This window comes from Trachurus japonicus, chromosome 6 (assembly GCF_045865225.1).
Source record: "Trachurus japonicus isolate A0001 chromosome 6, Traja_1.0".
Taxonomy (NCBI): domain Eukaryota; kingdom Metazoa; phylum Chordata; class Actinopteri; order Carangiformes; family Carangidae; genus Trachurus; species Trachurus japonicus.
This window is the reverse complement of record NC_140912.1, coordinates 5,763,788-5,780,162: the sequence shown is the minus strand read 5'-3', so window position 1 is coordinate 5,780,162 and position 16,375 is coordinate 5,763,788. Positions and strand designations below refer to the sequence as shown.

The 16,375-nt window shown below is 41.4% G+C and overlaps 1 protein-coding gene across 1 annotated transcript; it reads right to left on the bottom strand.

Moving 5' to 3' along the window:
* Nucleotides 1–502: 502 nt before the first annotated feature.
* Nucleotides 503–15,096, bottom strand: LOC146985464 (transmembrane and coiled-coil domain protein 3-like). The gene is made up of 4 exons (XM_085778460.1): nucleotides 14,874–15,096; nucleotides 4,030–5,033; nucleotides 3,253–3,388; nucleotides 503–2,389 (listed from the first exon to the last, which is right to left on the bottom strand). Exons 1-4 carry the CDS (start codon nucleotides 14,937–14,939, stop codon nucleotides 2,084–2,086), a joined length of 1,512 nt encoding a protein of 503 aa, XP_085634586.1. The 5' UTR covers nucleotides 14,940–15,096; the 3' UTR covers nucleotides 503–2,083.
* Between the last annotated feature and the right edge of the window lie 1,279 nt (nucleotides 15,097–16,375).

The window sequence follows — 16,375 nt, the reverse complement described above, 5'->3', positions numbered from 1 at the left end:
GGTGAAGAAGAGAAAATGTGGTACTGTGAATACAAATGAGATGTGTGCCATGTTAACGCAGTTTAACTTATTAAAAATGAAATGCTCATGAGGTTTTTCTCATTTCTCTTGCTGAGTTTGCATACACCTCAATGTCTTTTTTTAAATGAGACATAAAGTAATGTCTGATTTTCTGACAGTTCTCCTCACTACCCAGGACCGTTGTGTAGGGTAGAAAGGTGATGATAATTCTAGGGGCCCAACCCCAGTAGTCTAATCTTTGTATGACTGATTTATTCTGCATAAGACCCTGACTAATAGTAATGCTGCATTAGCATCAAAACAAAGTAAATAAAAATTGATAATACATAGTCTAAGAAAAAAAGTGGACAAGTCAGGGGACAGGGGCCCACTTTAGTATTCTTTCAGGGGGCCAAGAATTCCTAGTCATGGCCCTGTCACTACCATGATGACTTGATGACATACCAACCTCTCAACACTCACTTTAAACATCAGTCCCACTTTGATTAAAAAGGTTGTTTAATTTAAGAGAAATTGTCAGAGAAAGGCACAAAATGCATAAAAATACAACTGATTGATGTCAGTCCACTGGAGATGAAAATAGAATGTAAACCCGATCTGTAGTTCTGCAGGTAAACCTTCCTAATGCGTCAAAATAAGACAAAAAAGACATGATACAGTCAGTAAAACAACAGAAAGGCCAACAAACATCAACATATTGACAAACATTAAAAAGTGGTCCGTAGCTTCATGTGAGATCCTCATAGGAGACATTTGTAAGACAAACATGTAATAACACATTAGTCAGTCCATGAAATAGGCTCAGTTCATCACCCAGAGCCTGTGATGTCCTTCTCGATCATCATTGGACCACTAAAGGCTCTTTGTTGCTCTTTTAAAAACAACAGAATTGCCTTTTCTTCAGAAAAGGCCTTGTATCACAGTATAACCCATTCACTCTCTATCACATTATTTGTAAATGACAAACATCAAACTGGGCAAAGCCCACGAGACATGTAAATACAGAGAGCCAAGTGTCTGACTCAGTTTTTGTGTTATTTGGGTGTGTGCGCATGTGTGGCTGCACTGGTGAGCTGGCATGTGTTGCTGTTACCAGACTACCAACACAGTAATGCAGTTGGATTGATTTTTGGCCCTTGAGACAGGAGACAGCTGGTCTTATCTGGGCCCAGCAGTGGCTTGAGTGGTTATAGATCCCCCATGCCAGCATTGATGACACTTCCAACACCCGCACTGTAAAACATTGACTTCCTACACTTACACCTAAAAGAAGTGCTCTTAAAGATCAAATATATTGCACAACAGGAACAGAACAAAGAATAACTTTAAAAGATGACTGACCACACGGGGCAGACAAGACGATCAGAAATATGAAAATTAAGCATCAAGAAAATTGGATGTCTCTGTGCCTCTGTAGATTCCTCATTAAAAAACATACAGATTTCTGCCTATTATTTTCAGAAGACCCTCTCTACTCATGTCTGTAGGCTGTTAGTTTGGCACAAAGTCTTGAAACAGGAGGGAACAGCTAGGCTAGCTCTGTGTGTCTGCCTGGCAGCACCTCTGTTAACAGACATTAGATTGGTGTCCTCATCCAGCTCTCAGCAAAAATACAATTAAGAAAATTTCCCAAACTGTCAGGCACCAAGCTCAAGGTTTTCTTAGTGTCTACATGTGTGAAGCAAAATGAGAGAGAAGAATCATTTGCCTCATTTTTACCTCATCCATGGATAATTTCCCTGGAAAGAGTTCCATGGTGCTGCATTATAGTGAAAATACACTTCTTAAGTGATTAATTCTTAGCAATCACTGGGGAGGCAACTACATTGACTGTTATATAAATAGAATTTTAAAGATTACATGAAATTATTAGCTACATTCAAACTTAAGACAAAACACAGATCAGAACTTCATTTTAGTCTATCTTTTAAAAAACAGTGACTTCTGTAAATGCATGGTGATCGAGTCTTCTGACGATTGTACAACCAATCCTCTTAGACAGTCGTATCTTGACAATTGACAGCGTCCGTGTTATTGTTGCTGTAGTATGTTCTCCTCACTGTCAGCCGAGCACCAGCACCCTGTCTACGGTATACTGTAAACAGTCCCAGTGCTTCCAGAATATGGTCAAAAAGCAAATCCCCAGGAAGGTAGCTACCACGTGGTGTCGGCTCCTCATCAGCGGAGCGGCAAACTTGGCAGCGGTGGAGACGCAAACGAGGATGACGGTGATGATGGCCAGCATGATGTTGATGCTCTTCCCCAGCAAGACCCGGGCGTCGTGGGTCTCGAGCTGGACTGTCTGCTGCTGCTGTTGCTGCTGCAGCTCCAGCTTGGATACGCGTGTCTGACATGACTCAAGGGCTTCCTAAAAAACACAAGAGAGAAAGTTGGAGGTTTGTGCATGATATTTTTCTGACCTTTTAATACTCAATTACCCAAAATCCCCCAAAAGACTAATTATCAATTAAGCTTCAGTTCACTGACAAAAAAAGAAGCACATTTGTGCTCTTAAATGTCAACTGGCAAAACAGATGTTTGTTTTGTAAAGAAGGAAGTACACACAGGCAACTACTACATTTACATGATGGCCCCTTCTATTACTATCCGGTGACATTTTCCAGCATCATATATCAACCATGTTTCACCAGTGTATTGAGATCTAGTTGGAGACCTATTGATCCACCAGAATGTCCGATTTTTATGAACCGGCCTTAAAAGTTTGAAAAGAAAATTCAAATTGCACTCATTATCTACTCACCCTCATGTCGACTAAGGGCTGGGAGAAGTTTCAGAGTTATCCGTGGCTTCTCTGAGTTACAGGGGGTCTCGGCGTAGCAGTGCATGTCCATATAACGGTTTGTTGTTCAGAAAAAAACAAAATAAGTCTATATTTCAAGCTTGTTTGTAGTGGAAGCTCCTCTTCCTGGTCCGTCCAATACAAGACGGACATTACATATGAGCACTATGGAGGTATTTGGATGTTTTTTGGTGTGTCTTTTTGTTACGAAGAAAAGTGGTATCCATTTGCAACCATCATATTGACAAGCAGTGCTGCATGGAGCCCCGCTGTAACTCAGAGAAGCCACGGATAGCTCTGAAACTTCTCCCAGCCCTTAGTCGGCATGAGGGTGAGTAGATAATGAGTGAAATTTAAATTTTGAGTGAACTATCCCTTTAAAGGCTGTAGTATACGATACATATGAACTGAACAGATGTATTTTGATATACCTGTATATCTCTGGCTCTTTCGTGTGCCTGGTAGGCCACCCTCTCCTCAATGCTGGCCAGCTCTTGCTTCAAATTAGCCATCTCATTTTGGTGAAGCTCCGTCAGGTCGTTAAGCTGGTCTTCCAAACGCTCGTACCTATTGATAAATGCAGAAGATGCAGTTATAGTATATTACATCCATCCATCTATTGTTTATATTTATGGTGAGGGTGGGATACACTCTGGACAGGTCGCCAGTCTATTGCAGGGCCACAAATGCACACTCACAATCATGCTTATGAGTGATTTAGAGTCACCAACTCGACCTAGTGTGCATGTTTTAGAGTAGAGTAGAGTAGAGAATAATTTACTCATCCCTAGGAGGGAAATTCAAATTAGTCCAGTAGCTCACACAACAATGACACAAAAAAGAAAGAAAGATGAACACAAAAAACATTTTAAGAAGTGTTATGTAACATGATTGCAGCAGGAACAAATGACCTCTTACATCTTTCAGTTTAGGACTGTGGGAGGAAGCTGGAGAGTAAACAAACAATCAAACTCAGATAGATAGATAGATAGATAGATAGATAGATAGATAGATAGATAGATAGATAGATAGATAGATAGATAGATAGATAGATAGATAGATAGATAGATAGATAGATAGATAGATAAAGATGTAGAGATAGAAATATAGAGATATAAAGATGTAGAGAGAGAGAGAGAGAGATCATACATAAACATCAGGCGTGCTATATTATTGAGGACAATGAACAGTTAGTTATAGAAACATACCTGAACCTCTCTTCCTGCAGTGTTTGGCTGACAATGCCGTACTCTCTCTTGAACTGAGCCTTCAGCTCCTCCATGTCCTCTTCCAACTGACCCTGGACGTCTTTGATCTCCCTGACCTCCTCCAGGCTGAGGGCCAGATGGCTGTCTCCCTCTGCTGGCTGCCCCTGGCTATGACCCTGACCCAGACCCAGACCCAGACCCTGACCCTGAGCCTGCCCCACCGACCCTCCTCCCCCCGCCGGGTTCCCGTTACTGTCTGCCGAGATGGAGGCGCTCCCCGAGGAACACTCGTCATCGCTGGGGTACTTGGGTTTGCCCACCATGGAGGTGCTGCTGCTCAGCCCCTTTGCTGCGCTGTCGGTGGGCAACGGAGAGGAAGTATCCAGAGTGGTCTTGAGGTGGGCGATGTTGTCAGCGCTGCCGAACTTGTTCCTGATGAGGTTGGCGAACTCTCTGGGTTTGCTGAAGAAGAAAGGAGGGGAGAGGGAAACGCCCGGTCCGATGGTCTTGATCTTGTCCATGGTTGGGTGTCGGCCGCTGCCGGTCATGTCCTTCAGCAGCTCTCTGGCCGACTCCCTGGGTATGGTGCTGTGTTTGACGGTGGACAGGTGGGGGACCGGGCTGTGGTGGATCTCATTGTCCTTCATCTTTCGGTGATACTGCTCCAGTTTCTTTTGCATCTGAGCGATGTTCTGAGCCGATTTCTGGTTCTTCTTCTCAAATACCTGCTTGATGCGCCCCACTTGCTGCTTGTCGGCACTGTTGACCAACTTCAGATACTCGGCTACATTTTCATCTCGCGCCGTTTGCTCGATCTTCAGTTGCTCTGTGACTTTCAGGATCTTCTGCTGAAGGCTGTCCAAGCAAGAACGACTGCGCTGGACCTCATGGCCGAGAGCAGGGCCTGGACTTTCATCAGTGAGGTCCAGATCCAGGTTGTTCTCTGAAGAACCTCGCCGCATTGACCCAGAGCTGCTCAGATAACAACCCTCAGTACTCCGATCCTACAAGGAGGAGAAACAAACATCAGAAATGAAGCATTTACAGGTATTGTCACCAATCACCAAACAGTCATCCATCGCCAAAAATTCAAATTCCATGCATTCAAATGTTTTCTCAAATTAATTGTAATTTTCCCATTTTCAGCAATCAGGCATGTTATGATACTGTAGACAATTAGTTCCCAACCTGGGGTCCGGGCCCCCTTAGGGGGCGTCAGAGATTTCAGGGGGTCCACAGAGCTTTGTCTGTTCTGAGGTTGTGAAGTTATCTATATTATATTTCTGCATATTGAAATTTTAAAATCCCAATACCACACCCAATTGGATAATCCAAATCATGTATAAACAAAGACAATAGGAACAAAAACCTACAACCTACCTGCTTATAGGGACATGATAACAATTATGACACAACAAGGAAAATGGACAGGAAGATAAAATAAAAATAAAACAAAATAAAATAAAACAAAATAGATTAATAGATTAATAATTCAGAATGGATGCTAAATGTATGGGGCTACTCATTGTAAATACATGACCTTCTATCAAGTCTACTTTTGCAAATAAAAGTTTGTATCACATTATTGATTATTGATGCATCTGAGCACAGGCAGGGGTTGTGGATGGGGGGGGGGGGGGCTGGCAGGGGGGGCTTCAAGGAAAAAAGGTTGGGAACCACTGCAGTAGACAATTGCATCATGTATACAATGTAAAATAAACAATTTATTAGATAATTTCAGTGGATTACAGTTTATTGATTGATTTTAGGTGTTGCTATGGCCCACAGACTCCATTATGTCAATCATGGTGTCTCTACAAAGCAGCTAGTTAGTAAAAGGTTAGTGAAGATGTCTGGAATGGAAAAAAAAACAAGTTGTTGTAATAATTCTTTAATGGTTTCTCTCCCTCATGTTTGAAATTCTCCATGTACCATTTACATGTAGTTGTTGCTCCTGCACTGTCCTGCACCGTTCTCCCTGTGAAACCATCTGGGCGTGTGTCTAACGTCCTTATTTGGCACATCTGCTCTGTTTTAGTGGCCAGACTTTAATCCTGTCTGTTTATTGTACCGCCCGCACATGACACAGATTATAGATCTCGGAGCATAGTTATTAATGTGTATGAAGGGAGTCGAGTACGTGCACCAAATGTAGGCCAGTGATGATGTCACACAGGTCAGGAATGTGGGAAATCCCTTTTCCAGACAAGGTCTCCTAGTTTTACAGCAAATGACCCTTTTCTTAAACGAGGCTCAAGATTAAATTCAGTTCGATGTGTCAACATTTCACTGCTGCACAGAACTCTCTGCTGTGGATTTCAGGAAGTGAAACAGAATAAAAATAAATACTGCACAAATAAGCAACTTTAACTATAGACAGGAAACTTGAAGAGGCTCCACTCAGAGGAAACCAGCGAATCAAGAATTTTGTTTTGTCTCAAAGCTGCATTTTTAGAACGTACATGTTGTGTTACGAGAAAAATAGCAAGTGGCCTCTGAATCTTGCACAGTGCAACAATGACAGCACATGTAAGCTGATAATGCCTAATACAAAGCACTGAACAACAAGCACTCTGGGCTGTACAAAGCTGAGCTAATCCTTTACAAATGTAACACTGCTAGTTTCAAGCAAATAAACAGATCACATCTAACTCAAGCAGACTTAGGGCTCAGGCCGTCTTAGCATTTCCACATCAACACGTAATAGCTAAATATCGCAAGCTTGTACAATTGACTAATGCATTAACCAAGTTCAACACACTCTGACGCTCCTTGACACATGACTGTCAGGTGGAACTGAAGAGAGGGTTTAACAATAATAAGGATATTATGTATGTATGCCAAGACACACACTGGTACACACACAGTGAGTAACATAGGCTACAGCTGACACTCGGACTGAAACAATGACACATTCAGTAGCACTCTAATGATTCATTTGGATTTAACTTATCCAATTACACACGTCCCTCCCCGTTTACTTGCCGCTGGCACTATGACGTCACACTCATTCAACAAGTCAGACTTGTTTTTGAGGCCGATACCAAGAGCAGCAGGAATTTAGTTTGTCGTCTCTGAATGTGTTTTCACCACAATGTGCGACAAAGAAACTGCTGTTTACTTGTTTTAACCATGCAGCATGGCTCGATCCGTCAGACTGAGATACCTCAACAACCAAAGAATCGATTGCCATTAGGTTTTTGAAGGGACACTTGTGTTCTCCAGATGATCAATCCTATGGTGATGACATGTCTTCCACCTTTAGATTGACATTTCATAAAATGTCTAAACCACTGGGATTAATTAACACTTAGGTCCACAACCAAATAACTGGCAAACGTATGACAACTCTGTAACTCTGTAAAATGGGAAGTATCACTGTGTGCCTGTAATTATACTGTACATATATTATGTAAGTGCAGTGTGTGAACAGAGAATGCTGTTTATTTCTCCAAGCATGCATGGGGTATTTCATCCTTTGTCCTCATCCCATTCTTTCCCCCTCTCTGGCATCTGTCCTTCTTGAACACAGGACCCTTTCTCTGCAGAGAAAAGAGCAGACTTTGTATGTCCTACCTCTGCTCTGTCCAGGATTCTGATGGAGCTGCTGCATATGGATTCACTGGAATGACGTAGCCTATAGCCTGAGGAGACTTGCACCCAATTGCAATCCCTCTTCTCTCGGAGACCATGCAATATGCAATATCTCTTGTCAAAAGAGGTTGACACGTAAGCTGCCCCTTTTGCTAGATCTGAAAAAGAAAGAGGAGCCCAAAAAGGAAGTCTGTTGCAGGCTGGTGTGTAGGTTGTTGTTTTATTTTTCAAACACGAAACACAAAGAACAGTTTGACCAGACAGCTTGCACTACATGCTATTTCTGCAATACTGGAAATAAGCTAGTTCCTCAGGCAGGCAGTCTCCTATAGCTTTTACTTTGAAATCTTCAATATTCTGTGCTGCAGCATTAGGGGCCAGATAGGGGTGTAAGCTGATTTGATCAAGGTGCTGTGAAATCAGCATTCAAGGGAAGAGAGTAAAACCGATGAAACCGTGACATGGCAGCCACCGACATCACTGTTGACATCACTGCCTGCAACAAAAGCAGACCTGGACCGGGTTGGGAGATTTTTTGGAAAGAGCACAACGTATTCACACTCATGCACCTGGAGCCGTGGCTGTTGAGCCCAAATTGTTTTGCACAGCTGGAATGGGAGGAGTGCACTTTGTGCCATAAAAACATGATGATTCGTGAGAAAAGCTCAAATAACATCGATTTTAAGGTTCTTTTACTAGTTTTTAGATGTCTACATGGTCTTGGGCCCTTTTATTTATCTGACTTACTTTTACCATATCAACCCTTGCAGACCCTGAAGTCCTCCAGTGCTGGCCTTTTTAGCTATTAGCCAAAGTTAGATCCAACTTGGATCTAACTTGTTGTTTCTTTTTCCTTTTTTGTTTTGTTCTCTTTCTTGTCTTTGTTGTTTTTAGCCTCTGAGGCACATTGTGTTGCTTTTAGCATGAAAGGTGCCATATAAATACAATTTGAATTTGAAATTTGAACATGGATAACACGACTCAGATGTTTTACACACAACAGAACCCAAAAGCAAGTTTGACATCCAGTGTCCTGATGAGAGGGTCCACAGTCCACACAAATGTTCCCATTTCAGTGTAATAAGCCCAATTCCACCACAGCTGCTGCTGACTAACCACTAACTACTGGAGCAATCTGAGTGGCTCTGTGGATGAGTGGGTCTGCTAAATGAATTAAGCTCACGCTGGTGAAAATGTCCTTCCAAATGTGCTGAGGAGCTGCTGCCCTACTTTCACTCTGTTAGTCCCAAACACTCAGGCAGGGGGTTTTGAGGTAGGAGGGCAACACAGAGCAATGGAGGTCTCTGGTGAGGGCTGGAGCTGACAGTGGGGGTGAAAACTCAGAGAAAAGATGCTCCGACACAGCAGATGGCAGCAATATAGTCTGACAGTCAGGTGGACAGTACTAAATGTCAGAAGTTGGAAACTGGTTAGAGTTTTACCACAAGGTCATCTATCCCTGACCTTGATCTTTTGTCTAATTTCATCTAGAGCTGCAACAATAAATCGATTAATCGAACAATAATCGATTATTAAATTAATCGTACATTATTGAAGTTTTTTTAAGAAAAAAAGTCAAAATTCTCAGATTTGATCTTCTTAAAGCCCCAGTATGTAACTTATTTGGCTTTTTATTAGTAAAAATCAAATATGTCTTTCATAAATACGTATTTCACTGAAGTCGAATCACACCCGCATACAAATGAAAGCTTTCTGGTACCTTAGAATGAGTTGTTACAAGTCGTTACAAATACATAAGTGGGCGACGCACCGAACCGAGGCGGCCATGTTGCATCGCCATTTTTTACATTCAGTGGCAGCGTGACCGTAGGTAACCACGGAAACTCAGCGGAGCTGTCGGCTCGGGGAGAAAGTTTTCCAGGTAGCGCCTGTTAAAACTGTCACCACTGTGTAGTGTGAGGAAGGACGGAGGCACTGATGTTGCATTCAGGTGCAGTCAGGCAGACGGCCGTCGGCAAACCAACCGGATGTCGTTTTACTCCACGAGAGAAAGACGGTAAAACGTGGGTCAGGTAAACAATACGACATCACCATGACAACATATTGTCACGCCTGTATTGTTTTGCCTCGTGCTGGCGGACCACTTGTTTACATAGACGCTTGTTTATCCTGTTACATGCAGCGTCTGTTGTCTGTCTGACGTCTGCCCGATTTCACGTGAATGCAACATCAAGAATACGTTCCGATATGCAACCACACCGCTAGATGGGGGGAATTCCTACGGATTATACCTTTAAATGTGAATATTTCTGGTTTCTTTGTTCCTTTATGACAAACTGAGTCTCTCTTTGGTTTGTGGACAAAATACATTTGAGGAAACACTGAATGATATATATTTTTTTTACATTTTATTTATTTATTTTATAACAATTAATTGATTAATCGTTTAAATAATTAATAGATTAATCGTTAGTTGCATCACTGATGTGAGAGGACCTTGTTATTTGCCTTTTCACAACAAACTATACACAAACTGTGTCTTTAAATTAACATGCCAGACACGCACCGTCTTCTGTGTGACTCACCCAGTGATAGTGTGTCAGTAGAGCAGAAGAGCAGACGGAGCATTACACAAACTGAAACTCATCAGAGATAAAGGTGACGGGAGAACAAAGAGAGAGGATCTGCCCAAAAAACAAACCTCAGCAGCGGCACACATGACCTCAATCATCATCATCATCATCTGGATCTACAGTAGTCCTCTGTTGCCACGGGTGCTTCCCTTCTCCTCAGCCTTGTATGAGCCCCCTGTCCCTCACATTGCCCTACATAGCACATGTCTATGAGGCATTATGACCTAATTAATATTATCTGGCCTCACCAGACAGCATAACATAAGGATGCATTAAGCATAAGCTGCATTAGCCCCAATCTTAACTCAACGAGCCAGAGCCCTTGTGTTGTTCAGCTTGCAAAATCTGCCCCAAATTGTTGCAACTTTTTTGGCACAAAGTCAGAAAACTGCAGATGCTAGTTATCTTGCAGTACAGTGTTCTCTTCCCCTCTCTCTTCAATGATCAATGATCTACAAACTCAATTTTTCCACACGTAAAAAAAAAGAAAAGAAAAAAAAGTCTGCTCACTGCAATACCAGAAGAGATGAGACACAGGAATCAAGAAGCAGTTCAACTTTTAGCTCTTGAACTGGAGTTATGAAAATGATTTAGGGTGGGGATGCAATGACTGTAAACTAAATACTGAAGTGTATTAGTGCTATTTAAATATTGGTTAGGATTATAAGAACATACAGTAACTGAGCCCGTTTCTCATTATCACACTCGCTGCCCCTCCCTGGGCATTATTACAACCACAGAAAAAACATCTGCTAACAGGAAGGCACAGTCCCCTTTACCAGGAAGTCATGTTTTTACCTACTCACAGCTGTAATCTAGCAAAACCATCAGCTCACAATGTAAGATCAGGTCATGCGGGCAAACAAGCACAAGTATTTACAGCGAAGTGGGTCATAGGGTGGAACTTATTTATCATTTTCTGTGTTATTGTCTCCCCAGACAAACAGAGAGAGGGAGAGAGATTCTCCAGCACAATATCTGGTCAGACTCAGCATACATAACCCCAAACAAAGACCAACACTAACAATGTACTGACTCACCGACCATCAACTACAGGTTGGAAAAGGTCGGCATAAGAAAGAATGGAAGCCCAGAGAATTAAGAGTCTGTAAACACAGTTCTTCAGGAGAAATAGAAGCTGAGGCCCTTTTTCTCCTCTCCTACCCCCTGCACCAAACTGAGAGAGAGCTTTTCCTACAGCAGATCACTGCAGCAGATCCATCGTATCAGGGAAAACATGTGATGAGTTAGCTGCACAACATGTAACACTCTGCCATGAGACTAGAGAAACACATGACAGCTGATCACAACCATTATTGCTATGATATAATATTGTTGTTGTTTTTCATTTCATTATTTTATTATTATTATCGTCATCATTTAATATGAACTGTATATATATTTTTCATTATATATAACAACTTGCAACTGCCTTTTTTTGGTTGTGGTATATCCTATTTGATTCTATGAATTGTATTTGTTTTGTTTCACTGATTCTTGATGCTTTGGCAACATAGCTCTCTTAACATTCATGCCAATAAAGCAAATTTGAATTGAATTGAATTGAGAGAGAGAGAGAGAGAGAGAGAGAGAGAGAGAGAGAGAGAGAAAGAAAGAGAAAGAGAGATTGCAAGAAAGAAAGAAAGAAAGAAAGAAAGAGAGAGAGAATAGAGCTGGCACAAACCATCCCTTAAGAAGAGAAGAGAGACACTGAGGGGAAGAAGCCCGCAGTGCTTATTGGTATTCCCTCTAGCTGATCCTCATGGATACAGATGGTCTCCCACTCTGGGCTCACACAGGGAACCACAGAGAAGAAAAAAAGAGACAGAGAGAATGAGAGCAACAGGGAGCTCATCTGACCCAACACATCTCCCCCTCCTCCTCCTTTCATCTGCATCCTGTGGTCACACTTTGATTGCTTTCTTTGGAGGCAGAACAGTATTTCTCATCAGAATAAAAGAGGAAGAAAGGACGAGCACCAGAGTATACATTTTTAAGATTTCTGAATGACTAATCCTCAGGAGGGCAGTGAGCTATGAGCTATTGTCTCATAGACAAGCTGGCCCAGGATTAAATCAATAGCCCATTAACACTCCCAGCATCTGCCGCGGCCATGGACTGGAGGCGTATTGAATAGGATTCAATTAATAAAAAAATATGCAGCTATGTTCAATGTACTGATTCCAAGTGAGAGAGTAAGTACAACCCACTCACTTGGTGAAGAGTCAAGCAGCTCATTAGCCAAGAAGAAAATAATATAAAAGGGAATAAAACAGTGTACAAGAGTTCCAATTCAATGATTCATAATACATGGAATAGGCTGATGGTTATGTAGATATAATGGCTGATATGTTTGCCTTTGGCCTAGAAATGGCTACTACAGGTGAAGCTAATGGTTCATATAAGGACAGACAAGTCACCGAGGAATGGCACACACAAGTCTACAGAGTCACTAAGGGTTCAAGACATTTTCTGAAAACAAGCCACACAAACACGATTGTTGCATCATCTTTGGCCTCTAACCCACTAAATTCTGCACAAATGCCTTTTGAGAGACAAAACTGATATGTAGTTTGCGGTTACCAAAAAGAGGAAAAGCATACAGATGTTCTAATATATTGCATTGTGGTAACACAGAGGCTACAGGGAGTATCAGACTCCTTTCCATTTTTGCACATTTGAGTTCATTTTAGTAGAAAATTCATTTAAAAAGCTGAAATTCATTTTTAGGACAGGTAAATTGCTGTCAGGAGCCTTCCATTAACCAGAACTTTGACCCTTAGAACACATTAAGAAATGTTTTCATGTTGTTATTATGGAGTATTGAGGGTATTAGAGTCTGACTGAGGCAAAAATTGTAACTTCATTCAATGAAATGAAATGTACATCACAATGAAATGAGGCAACTGAAGGCGTCCGAATACTTCCTGAAACCACTGTCTAATAGCTGACATAAGAAGCTGGCTCAAGTTATTTGTGAACAATTATTCTACAAAGGAAAACCTTTATCCTTTTATAGAAAGGACGGTTATGGCTAAACCTGATGCAGATACTCAGAGGGCAGCAGGGGAGGTTTTACAAGGAGCTCAACATTCAAAGGAAGACCCAATACTGATCTCTTTTGCAATGCATATTATGCTATTGATAGGCAAACAAAACTCAATTTCTACTTTAGAATAATAAAAGGTGACTGAGCGGGTGTGAGAGACATACACTACAAGGAGAATCAACATGCAGCATGATATACTTGACTTTCTGGCTGCACAGGAATCACACATGACCGAGTATTCCTCTCCCCAGTGTCACTGCGACCTGTCTTGAACATGCTTAGGTTTATCTGTCACAGCCATTAGGGGATTTCATCACACATACACACCCATAACCTGTTAGTGTTAGTTTAAATGTTTTTTTGGGAGAGGCTTTTAAGGAGAGATGAAGCTGTATATAATTATTATCATCTCTTCCTGGTGGTTTTCAGGTGAACTGAAAGACTAAGTGATTTGACAATTAGTCCTACATGATATCAGCAAAATGTGCAATGACACTGTTTAATACTGTGATGCCGATATGACTTACAATAAATGAGCACAAATTTTAGTATGAATATAACCATATGTTCCAGAGTCTTTCTGCTTTAACAAGTACCCTGCTAATAGGTGCCCTGAACCACTGAATAGTAGAATAGAAAACATTTGAGCATACTTTTATTTATCAGTTAAACAGAACATGAATTTAACCCTCTCCTGCCTCCTCTCCTTACTCTAAATACAACTAATCAGTCATCCCTAGGCTACTAACAAAAATTCTAGATGAGGAGGTACATTTAGATACATAGTCTGACAGTAATCAGCACTTTTGTCTATGTGATCATGATGACCTGGCTTGTTTGCTTGATTCAGAACTGCCTTCGAGGCAATAAATGTATCTGAGACACCAGGCTTTGGAGGTGTAGGAACTACAGTAGCCTATAAAAAAATCATATAGATTAATACAAGTTTCATACAGGACGGTTTAAGTGGACTAAAACATATAGCCTACATGGTCTATTTTTTTGGTTATTTGGCCTAGGTCTTCTATGTTAAAATCCAAAAAGATGCCTACCAAATTCAGTTCAGCTGGCATATTTATGTTTAATCTTTTCATCACCTGACACAAAATTTACTGGTAGGCTATATATCTGAGACAATGATTGAATAATTTTGGCAATTTAAGACCAAATCCTAAATTTTCAAACCACTGGATTATCCAAAAATCTTGGTGTTAGGGACAGTTGGCCTATTTCTACCATTTCGTAGGCTAATATTATATTTTTAAAAAAATGCAAGATCGATCTACAATGCATCTCTAGGCTACTATATAGCTACATCTTCGGGCATCAGCACAGAAATCCCATGACCCATGAACACATCATTTCAGTACGACAACAGCAGCTACACAGACAGACAGACGTGTGTCCCTGTCTCTGAGACATTGCCCGTATGTGTGACCGGCTTCTGGGGCTCTTTGTTGGAAGAACCTGCAGCTTTAACCGCATCTTGTTGGGTCGGGGACGGGGTGGGAGATGAGGGGAGATGAGGGGAGTCCACCAGTGTTGAGGTGGACCAGCTGTCCTCAGAGACACACTAACACTACCGCTGCACTCACAATGACACTCACCATCCGACTGCTGAAGTATTTCTCCACTTCGGATAAACTTCGCACGGACACGTTCGCGCTGGGCATAATAATCCCGTGGAGGTGGTCACACAGACAGACAGGCAGCAGCCGCCGGGTCTTCACTGCAGAGCCAACACTTGTTCACAACAACTAACAACGCCTAATCTCGTAGCCATGTTTCCCTCTCTCACCCTCACATACCCCAAACACACACAACACACACACACCCTGCTCTGCTCTCTCCAACGTACAAAAACTATGTGTGAATGTAAACTCCGCCTTTTTGTTTCTGCAGACTCCCGGAGGAGGAGGGGTTAACTGTCCCAGCGCACGTGACCAACACAACAGCCTCCTCATTGGTCCACGAGCTGTTTCTTGAGTAATCATAATTCTGCAATATACCTTCTTTATACAGTCTATGCAATATACCCACAACGGTTTCAAGTGTACAGTCCACATCTTTAGTCTAGTTCTGTTCATTTTCATGTGGTTTATGTGGTATAGGCTACATTTTTCAATTAATAAAGTTGTCTTTTGTCATTTGCAATAGTCACCAACTCTACCTGTGCATGTTTTAGGACTGTGGGAGGAAGCTGGAGAATACACAAACAATCAAACTCAGAACCTCAGATAGATAGATAGATAGATAGATAGATAGATAGATAGATAGATAGATAGATAGATAGATAGATAGATAGATAGATAGATAGATAGATAGATAGATGACAGTCAGACAGAGGCTAGAGATAGAAATATAGAGATAGGTATAGATATAAAGATAGATATATATATAGAGAGAGAGAAGATAATTATGCTGAAGAAACCACATACTCTCAGGTCGTCATTTCACACCTAAAGATAGCCGAGTCTAAATTTAAAGGTCTAAACCTTTACCTGAAACAATCGTTAGAAAACTACATGAAAACCAATACAGTTTGAGAGTGGTATGCATATCTGAAATACATTGTGAGGACTAATATGCATTAGTGAAATGAGGAAGGCAAAAAGTGTACATTGAATAAATATTAACTATGATTGTAATTTGTCTGGTACTCCTTATGATGAATAAAGCATGAACCCTATAGAGTATACTTGTAATGAGCCGTACAGCCCATCTCTTTTCAGTCTTTTGAAAATCTATAAAATTAATACTGAATGTAAAAGTTGCTTGTTATTTTTCATAGAGTTCTCACTCTGCTTTGTTAAACCTTCATGACTTACCCACAAACAGTTAAACCCGAACCCCCACAAGAGGCCATGGGAACCGTCCAACTGGCCCTTTCACTAACATTCATTCAGCTTGGAATGAGCTAATCCACCTGACCACAAACACAAAAGCCTATGTTGCATCACAAATCCCTTAACCTTTACAGATACAGACATATGGACAAGAGATGACAAGCATATGTGCTTTTGTCTGCACAGAGCATACACTGAGCACACCATACATTGACATGCATTAACATCTGAGGTTCAAAGAGGTCGAATCAAGCCACACAGAA